Source organism: Osmerus mordax, chromosome 27 (genome assembly GCF_038355195.1).
Source record: "Osmerus mordax isolate fOsmMor3 chromosome 27, fOsmMor3.pri, whole genome shotgun sequence".
NCBI lineage: Eukaryota > Metazoa > Chordata > Actinopteri > Osmeriformes > Osmeridae > Osmerus > Osmerus mordax.
Genome location: NC_090076.1, coordinates 7,701,137 through 7,710,633, shown reverse-complemented (window position 1 = coordinate 7,710,633; position 9,497 = coordinate 7,701,137). Strand labels below are relative to the sequence as shown.

The 9,497-nt window shown below is 56.7% G+C and overlaps 1 protein-coding gene across 1 annotated transcript in view; it reads left to right on the top strand.

The window, feature by feature from the left end:
* acsbg2 (acyl-CoA synthetase bubblegum family member 2) overlaps positions 1-9,497 on the top strand; it is a 9,840-nt gene continuing 343 nt past the window's right edge. The window contains 10 exon segments of the mRNA XM_067230217.1: positions 1-119; positions 4,003-4,138; positions 4,344-4,459; positions 5,503-5,792; positions 7,366-7,454; positions 8,376-8,496; positions 8,687-8,767; positions 8,883-9,003; positions 9,006-9,031; positions 9,424-9,495. Coding sequence (XP_067086318.1) covers positions 113-119; positions 4,003-4,138; positions 4,344-4,459; positions 5,503-5,792; positions 7,366-7,454; positions 8,376-8,496; positions 8,687-8,767; positions 8,883-9,003; positions 9,006-9,031; positions 9,424-9,495 — 1,059 coding nt within the window. The 5' untranslated portion in view covers positions 1-112.

Genomic DNA, 9,497 nt, shown 5'->3' with positions numbered 1-9,497 from the left:
ACTTGAGTGGGAGAGGGAGGCTGTTTTGACTGTAGTGGCAGGCAGAATTCCCCCAGCTTTCGACACGGGAGCTTTACTATAAACCGGCACGTAACGCTGAAACGAGGAGACGATGCACTGTGAGTTACTCTCTTTTAATAAGGTTCATTCATTATTCAGAGCATTTTGCTCCAACACCAATTTGTGTGTGTGTGTGTTCATCTTAAGCTCAACTTGTAAAAGGTGTAAAAGCCATGATTGAGGGTTAGAATGATTCTTTTATTTATATATGTGTACTTGTTTTGGGGGTTTAATCAGCTTGTTTTAGATTGAGATATTTAGAGGTGTGGCTCTGTGTTGATAATGCCGTGAGCATGTTCCTGCACTGCGTTATATTTGAGGTCATGCTGAAGTCAACATGGGGTAAAGGACCAGATTTCTACCTTGGCTCATTTCACACACATCTTTCAATTCAGCCGAGCCCCCTCCTGCTACGAAAGGGTGGGTTGCTGGCTCACCCTGGCCAGCTCTTGGTGGTAGTGCCGGGCTGCGCCTGTCTGGGTGGAGCGACCAGACCTCAACAGGAAGAGAGGGGAAGGAGGGAGACTGAGGCCCAGAATCTAGCTGGATGAGTGGGGCTCGTCAGAAACCGCCCGCGGGGCGTGCGGATTGAAACCCGATCGAGTCCGCGGGGGTTGAGGCAGCCGTAGAGAGTGTGAGGCAGCTCCCAGAGGGAGAGGGAGGTCGACGGGAGAGAGGGAGAAAGGAATGCTACCAGAGCAACATTCTCTCCATCAGACATTCCCGTTTTTTTTTTTTTGTGGGGGGGGGGGGGGGGAGGGGGGGGGTTACTCCAGCTGGGTGTGTCTGTTAAGGGAAGCCCTGGGTTCCTCCGGAGAGAGTGTCTGGTGAGGACACAGCCCAGCGTTTGTTGCCGGTAGGTTTGTCTTTTAAAAAACAAAAACAAAACTACTCAATTCAGGATTAGAAAACTGTCACTGGGCGGTTACTGTTATTTTTTGGAAAGGGGAACGAGGAGGCAGCTGTGATTGTAGGTCACGCTGCTAGCAACATAACCCTCTCAGGGTCTGCGAGGAGCGCTGGGCCCGGTCGCCGTTGTGATGTAAGCACAGGCCAGGGAGAATCCATCTGCAGGGTTTGTCCTGGGTGTGGGGGAACAGGGAGGCGTGGGGGGAGATGGTCAGGAGCTATCAGGGTAGAGGCACAGCTCAGTGGTATTGATTGCATATCCCTGGATGAAATTATTATTATCATTATTGGTGTTGTTGTTATTATTGTTCTGACACCTGGATGTTCTGTTCTAATGAAAGGAAGTCTGGTCATCTTATCAAATTATATAAACCTAGACAGAACGAGCCAAGGCTGAAAAGGATTAGGATAGGATTGTGTCAAAGAGTGAAATTGGCGGTGTCCCGGACGGCTCCAGCTGATTGGTCGGTTGTGCCTTGCAGGAATAGTTGTCCCTCTCATGTGTAGCCTGAGCATGAATCAGGGCTAGGATACAGGCTGATTCATCACTGCCTGCTCCGGTCACATGACATCAGCTCTTTACGACCAGGAGAGAGAGGGGTGGGGTGGATTCCAGCTGGGGGGATCAACCAAACCCCCACCCTCAGGAATATCTCCAGATGGAGAGCTCCATTGCTGTGGTTCCCAACATCCAGGGACTGGGTGTTGGGCCCCCCTCCCTCCTCGCCTCTTTCGGCAGACACAAACGGGTAACAAAGGGTCTGTCTGGAGCCCTTTCAACAGACGCTCCTCCGACCCCCAGGGAGCACTCACAAGACACCAACCCCCCCGTCCCCCCGTCCCTCCCCTAACCCACAACATCCTCCCCCCAGATCCCACAACTTCCCCCCCTCCCCCCACCACCAGATCCCTGGCTGTGGATCGCTGTGTGGAATCTGCAGCTGTCACTGTTGCTTGGAGGAGAGGGGAGGAGAATGGCTGCTACTGTAGCCGGGGTATGTGTGTGTGTGTGTTGGAAGTGTCGCGGTCATGGGGTGACATCTGCCTTCTTGGCTGAGATTACCCCCCCCCCCCCCCCCCAACACACACACACACCATCTCGCTGCACTCTCTCTCTCTCGCTCTACACTCTGTCTGCTGTCTCTGCACTGTCTCTCCTCTCTGCTCTCTCTCTGCCATCACTCAGTATCGCTTTACACTCTATGCTGTCTCTACACTCTCTCTGCTGTCTCTCTGCTGTCTCTCTGCTGTCTCTCTCTCTCTCTCGGTTCTCTCTCTCTCGCTCTACACTCTGCTGTCTCTGCACTCTCTCTCTCTCTCTCTGCACTCTCTCTCCTCTCTGTCTCTCTCTGCTCTCTCTCTGCCATCACTCTCTATCGCTTTACACTCTATGCTGTCTCTACACTTTCTCTCTCTCTGCTGTCTCTCTGCTGTCTCTCTCTCTCTCTGCGTGGACGTTTACTGAGGTGTGGCGTCCAGCATCACTGGGGCTGTGGGGAGGTAGAACCTAGCCGTTCTGCTGCTGATCATGCTGCTTCAGAACAATCCCCTTTTTTTGACCCTCTGTACATTTCCCTCTGAACCTTTTTTCCACTCTCTCTCTCTCACAAAATCCCGTTCCTGCGATGTAAACTACCAACCATGTGGGGATGAACGGTGTGGCCCTGGCCGATGGAAATATATTTGTCCCTGCTCGCTGACCCCGACGCGGTCTGTTTTCTTTCCTCAAGCCCCCTGCCCAATTGTCCTCATCTGGTTAACTATGATAGGTCCCTTCACAATGGGCCTGGAGAGCGGCTGGTATGTGTTTTCAGAGCGGCCAGGGTAGTTGGATAAACAGCCCACCCCGGCCCCGGGGCCTGGGCTGCGGGGGCCTGGGCTGCGGGGGCCTGGGCTGCGGGGGCCTGGGCTGCGGGGGCCTGGGCTGCGGGGGCCTGGGCTGCGGGGGCCTGGGCTGCGGGGGCCTGGGCTGCGGGGGCCTGGGCTGCGGGGGCCTGGGCTGCGGGGGCCTGGGCTGCGGGGGCCTGGGCTGCGGGGGCCTGGGCTGCGGGGGCCTGGGCTGCGGGGGCCTGGGCTGCGGGGGCCTGGGCTGCGGGGGCCTGGGCTGCGGGGGCCTGGGCTGCGGGGGCCTGGGCTGCGGGGGCCTGGGCTGCGGGGGCCAAGGTTGTGGTGTAGGGCGTCCAGGAGGTGCTGGCGGGGCGGGGCGGGGGGAGGGGGGGGGGGGCAGTATTGTTCTAAAGAGCTGACGTGTTTCCTGTGGAGTGTAGATGACTGGAAAAGAGCCTCTCTCTCTGACTCTCTCTCTCGGATTATCTGTATTGCTCTCTCTCTCTTGCTCTCTCTCTCTCTGACTCTGTGTCTCTAGTCTCTGATTGGGTAAGAGGAAAACATTGATCAGAATCAGCTTTGGGAGGTCGTGTGTGTGTGTGTGTGTATGACTGGTGGAGTCATGTGGAGGTTCAGAGAGGGCTGATCCACCTGTAATCTCCGCGGTCGTGTCAGTAAAAGCTCTTTATCACCAAAAGAGTGTCGTAACGCGATAAGTACCAAAAGTTCACTCGGATTTCTGTTGATTTAAGGGGAGAAAAAATACGACAAACATGGTTCATTTGTTTTGGCAGAACACGTGTAATGGAAAGGGACTGGTCTCGTCCATAATGGGGCTGCACTGACTGGGTAGAAATCCCACTGCGCCTGCTGCTTTACGGCGTGAGCGACGATGACTGTCAAAACTCAGGAAGAAACAACGTCAGCGCACATCAGCTTGTTTCCTGAGATCCTGGTGTGTTGTCGAGGGCCTGTGTTGTGGTTCCCCGTCCCCGGGTCTGGTCCTGTGACACGCTGGCGGGGGGTGGGGGGGGGGGGGGGCTGACCTCTGGCGGTCTGTCACATGTTGGTGACGGGGCCATCGAGGGCAGGAAGGGATGAGGGGGTGGAGCTGCTGTTTTAGTCGAGTCACTCTGCAGGCCTGGAGGGACCTCGTGTGTGTGTGTGAGAGGACTGACGACTGACTTTGTCCTGTCTCTCCTACAGTGACTGTGTGTGAGCCCACTGCCATGTCTGCTGCCATGGCGATGGACCCTCCCAAAGACGTGGGCCTGCTGCAGTCGTGTGGCACCGGCCACAGCCTCGCCTCCCTGGACGACGTCACCGTGGACTCTGTTGCCAAGTACGCTCTGCAGCCAAACCCTACTGTACCCCACATTACTGTACCCCACAGTACTGTACTGCTTCTGTTCCCTAGAAATCAGCTTAGGGCTTGTAACATCCAAACACAAGGGAGAAGGCTTCTCTCTCCGTCTCTGTCTCTCTCTCAGAGGCAAGGGTGACGAGCAGCACAGCCGGGGGTCCTCTGACTGTGTTTGTGTCCTCAGTGAGTCTTCAGAGGAGGAGTCAGCCAGCGAGAGGGAGGAGCCGACCGCGGACCTCAGCCAGGACGTTGCCGAGCCTGCGGACATCGTCAGGGAGCAGGCCCCACACACACAGTCAGGTGAGACTGTGCTCACACACACAAGCGCGTGTGTAACAAGCGCACGTACGTGTGTTGTTACACACGTATGTGCGTAACAAGCGCTTATGTACTTCTCAGTTGATAGTTTCATGGAGACAGATCGGACCGGTGACCTTAGCACACTTCCTGTTTGGCCAGCTTCCTCAAATGAGGGGGAAATATAAGGTCACCTCTCGGCTTACACGCGGGGGTGGGGGGTGGGGGGGGGACTTCCTGTCCAGGAACACAGCCTCCCACAGTGGAGACCACGAGTTCCGCTCGTGACCTTTTTAAAGGAAGTGGTTCAATCCATGTCCATGAAGTGAACACAGAGCGGTTGCTAGGTGATAAGGCTGCGCTGGGGTGACCCTGCGCCCTGTCATGTGACCGTCTGCCCGCTCAGGTTTTCCTCGGCCCCCAAACACCCCTCGCCCATGTGCTCCGTAGCGTTGCCGGTAAGACGCGGGTGGGTCTACAGCAGGGCCTCTTTGACTCTTCCTTCCAGAAAGTTCCCCCCAGGCCACCGCCGCTGTGGTATTTACGGCAGGCGACTTGCTTCCCAGCGCCATGGAAACGGGGGTCAGGGCATGACCGACCGCACTGTCGTCTATTGACCTGCTGTTTTTAATTGACCGTGGCGGGCCAACCAATAGACTCTTATCTTAATAACTGTGGTGTGCTGTTCACTCATTGGCTGGTCGGGTGGCTGTTATCGCCATGACCCTGCCTAACGGCTTTTGAAAGACAAACATTGTTAGCCTTTGTCACGGCCGGCTCTGGGCCATGACACAAGAGGGGGGGGGGGGTAAAACACACCATTTGTTTAGCGACCAAGACGGCTAACCACACATACAGACATGAAGTGTCATTAGTAGTGTGTGTGTGTGTGTGTGTGTAACATCCTTCCAAATATCCTGCCCCTCAGCCTTTTCTATACACACACACACCAATACCTCTCACTTCCAGTCCACACACACACATCTTGTTTCCTGCCTACCCATCTAAAAGTAGCAGAGTCCTGACGTTGTGTTTGTCCCGCTCAGCGAGCGCCCAGCGTCCCGACTCCCTGTCGCTGGCGGCGGCGGCGGGAGGAGGAGGAGGGGCCGGGCCGGGCCTGTGGACGTGCCGGGGCGACGGGGAGGTGCGGCTGAGGATGGGGGAGGCCGGCACGGCCGCCGAGCCCCCGGTGACCGTCCACCAGATGTTCGAGGCGGCCGTGGAGCGCTTCGGGGAGCACACGGCGCTGGGCTGGAAGGACGGCGAGCAGATGAAGACGCTGAGCTACAGGGAGTACTACCAGGCCTGCCGTGCCGCCGCCAAGAGCTTCCTGAAGGTGAGGGGACTGGGGACAGGAGCCTGGGGACTAGGGCCTGGGGACTGGAGACTGGAGCCTTGGGTCTGGAGCCTGGGGACTGGGGTGTGGAGCCTGGGGACTGGGGTGTGGAGCCTGGGGTCTGGAGCCTGGGGACTGGGGTGTGGAGCCTGGGGACTGGGGTCTGGAGCCTTGGGACTGGGGTCTGGAGCCTGGGGACTGGGGTCTGGAGCCTTGGGACTGGGGTCTGGAGCCTGGGGACTGGGGTCTGGAGCCTGGGGACTGGGGTCTGGAGCCTGGGGACTGGGGTCAGGAGCCTGGGGTCTGGAGACTAGGATCTGGGGACTGGAGCCTAGGGCCAGGGGTCTGGGTCATGGGGACTGGAGCCTAGGGCCAGGGGTCTGGGTCATGGGGACTGGAGCCTGGGTCCTGGGGACTGGCTGAGATCGCTTTGAATTGACATGTTTTGTGTGCTGGCCACAACACAACAGCCCCTGGTGATGAGACGTCTTATTGTTGCTAAGCGTTAGTGAGTGACGTCTCAGATCAGTGCTTAACCTCCTGCTCTGCCTACGGAAGGCATCGCCCATCCCACGAGACTTCGAGCGACGGCCCGGCAACCCCGTTGACAGGGAAACCCAGCCCTGGCGACGGGGCGGGTGGGGGGGGGCGCTCTCAGGAGACGGGTGTTTTGTAAACCCCCCCGTGTGTGCGGGGCATGCTCACACACGCCCCGCACACAAACACCGCTGAACCCGACAGGCTGCCTGGTGACCGTCGACTCACCAGGGAGAAGGTGTCGGGTGTCAGTGTTGCCGTCCAGCCTGTTCTGTTGGAAGCAGGGTGAGGTTATGGCTCAGCAGTGGGAGCCTTGGTCTGCAGACTAAGACTGTCGCTGTGCGTGGGTGGATCTGGTCTGGGAGTCAGTTGGCTGAGCGGTGAGGGAGTCGGGCTAGTAATCCGAAGGTTGCCAGTTCGATTCCCGGTCGTGCCAACTGACGTTGTGTCCTTGGGCAAGGCACTTCACCCTACTTGCCTCGGGGGAATGTCCCTGTACTTACTGTGTCGCTCTGGATAAGAGCGTCTGCTAAATGACTAAATGTAGATGTCTTCCAACCTCCCGCCTTAGTACTCACAATTTCCATATCATATTTTCCATAAGTTTCCATAATAAAGTCTATTTTACATTCGAGTTGTTTGACGCTGTTATCCAGAGCGAAGCTTGCATAGACCGTACAGAGGATCAAGGGTCAGGAGTTTTTATTGTTCCAACGGTCTACTCGTATTCAAATTGTTTTCATTGGCTCGCCGGAACTTTAAATTTACATTACATTTAGTCATTTAGCAGACGCTCTTATCCAGAGCGACTTACAGTAAGTACAGGGACATTCCCCCGAGGCAAGTAGGGTGAAGTGCCTTGCCCAAGGACACAACGTCAGTTGGCATGACCGGGAATCGAACTGGCAAATTTCGGATTACTAGCCCGATTCCCTCACCGCTCAGCCACCTCACAACTTTCCACCGTGACGGAGCCCTGCGGTCTGTTTGCGGCGTGCCCTTTGACCCCCCCGTGCCTTGTGCTTCCTGTCCACAGCTGGGCCTGCAGCGTTACCATGGCGTCGGGATCCTGGGCTTCAACTCCGCTGAGTGGTTCATCGCCGACATTGCCGCCATCTTGGCCGGGTGAGACTGCGCTCCTGTCACACACACACACACACACACACACACACCCTGGCAGCCTGCCTTTCTGAGACAGAATGTTCCCCGCTCTCTCTCCAATGTGTGTGAGGTGTTCACACGCGTACCTGTGTTGATGTAACCCCAGACTTCCTATACGAGGCTGTGAGTGGGCTGAGCACATCACAACAGGATGATGGATGGATGACAGCAGCAGCTCTGATAGCGGCTCATCCCCCTCCCCTGCGTGGGGCTGGGTCCTAGTGCCCCCCAGCCTCACAGTCAGAGGCTGGAGCACATCCCAGTCTGAGGCCGTTCCTCTCAAACACCGCCATGACAACCTCGAGCAGAAACTCCACGACCAGGGATGGATTAGATGGGACCCAGCTGCTGTGTTTGTGTGTGTGTTTGGGGTGTGTGTGGATAACAATTCCTCACCAGAGGCACAGCTGCCTGTTCACCCAGCCACCTCAGCATGAACCCTGGGGGGACACACACACAGGCACTCTGTTTCGATCCAAACCGACTCCCTGCACCTTGCTCTGAAGCTCTGGTGATGCAGGGCGATGAGAATGCATTGAAAGGATGGTTGGCGACAAGAGTTGCTTAACCTGTCGCCAGGAATGTCTCTCGCTGGAGCGTGTATTTGACTGAAAAGCCGATCGTGAAAGCCAACTTTAAACCTGAGGGGACAAACCTTTTGGTGGAAGGCTTTTAGTGCCGTGACACTTTCATCGCTTAAGGGGCCAAGTAACAGCCAAAAGCAGTTGTGTGAGTGATTTAATGTGGCCCTACGAGTTTCTCTCTCTCCCTCTCTTCCTCACATTCTCTCTCTGTGTCTCTCTCTCCCTCTCTTCCTCACATTCTCTCTCTGTGTCTCTCTCTCCCTCTCTTCCTCACACTCTCTGTGTGTCTCTCTCCCTGCAGGGGGTTCGCGGTGGGCATCTACACCACCAACTCGTCCGAGGCGTGCCAGTACGTGGCGGAGAACTGCAAGGCCAACGTCATCGTGGTGGAGAACCACAAGCAGCTGCAGAAGATCCTGCAGGTGAGAGCAGGCCTCTCTCCGGACCGCGAGCATCCACCCTTCCGCTCCGTCTCCGGGGGGGGCCTCGACGCTCTGCTAGCGGGGGGGCGGGGAGATTCAAGCGTTCTGTGGGGGGGAAGCCCCTGAGTTTTTTTCATCGATTTCAATTCTCCGGTGTTCTTAACCCACGCTTTTTGGTCGTTTATCACAGGTGCAAGACAAGCTGCCACACTTGAAAGCTATTATCCAATATAAAGATGCACTCAAGGAGAAGAGACCAAATCTATACACGGTGAGCTTGTCGATGGTTTCCCTGGCGAGGACCCGCCTCGCGTCTTCGGTTCCCCGGGTGGGAAACGGAGCGTCGGTTCTCCACGTGTTGACCCGGGGGGTTCTGTGTTCCGCAGTGGGCGGAGTTCATGGAGCTGGGCCGGGAGGTTCCGGAAGCCCAGCTGGATGACGTCATCGCTACCCAGAGGCCCACGCAGTGCTGCACGCTCATCTACACATCAGGGACCACCGGCCAGCCAAAGGAGTGATGCTCAGTCACGACAATGTGAGCGGGGCTTCACACACACACACACACACCACTCACACACACACACACCACTCACACACACGTTGGCCTGACCGAGTTTTAGTGACAACCCTATCCTAACCACTTTCTCTCTCTCTTTCAATTTCTCTTCCCTGTATTTCTCTGTCTCTCTCTCTCCCTGTCTCTCTGTCTCTCTCTCTCCCTGACTCTCTGTCTCTCTCCCTGACTCTCTCTCTCTGTCTCTCTCCTGACTCTCTCTCTCTGTGTCTCTCTCTGTCTCTCTCTGTGTGTCTCTCTCTGTCTCTCTCCCTGTCTCTCTCCCTGACTCTCTGTCTCTCTCCTGACTCTCTGTCTCTCTCCCTGACTCTGTCTCTCTCCCTGACTCTCTCTCTCTGTGTCTCTCTCCACAGCTGACGTGGACGGCGTTGGCCACCGGGCGTCACGTGCGCCTGGCCGAGGCCACCCAGTCCCAGGAGGTGGTGGT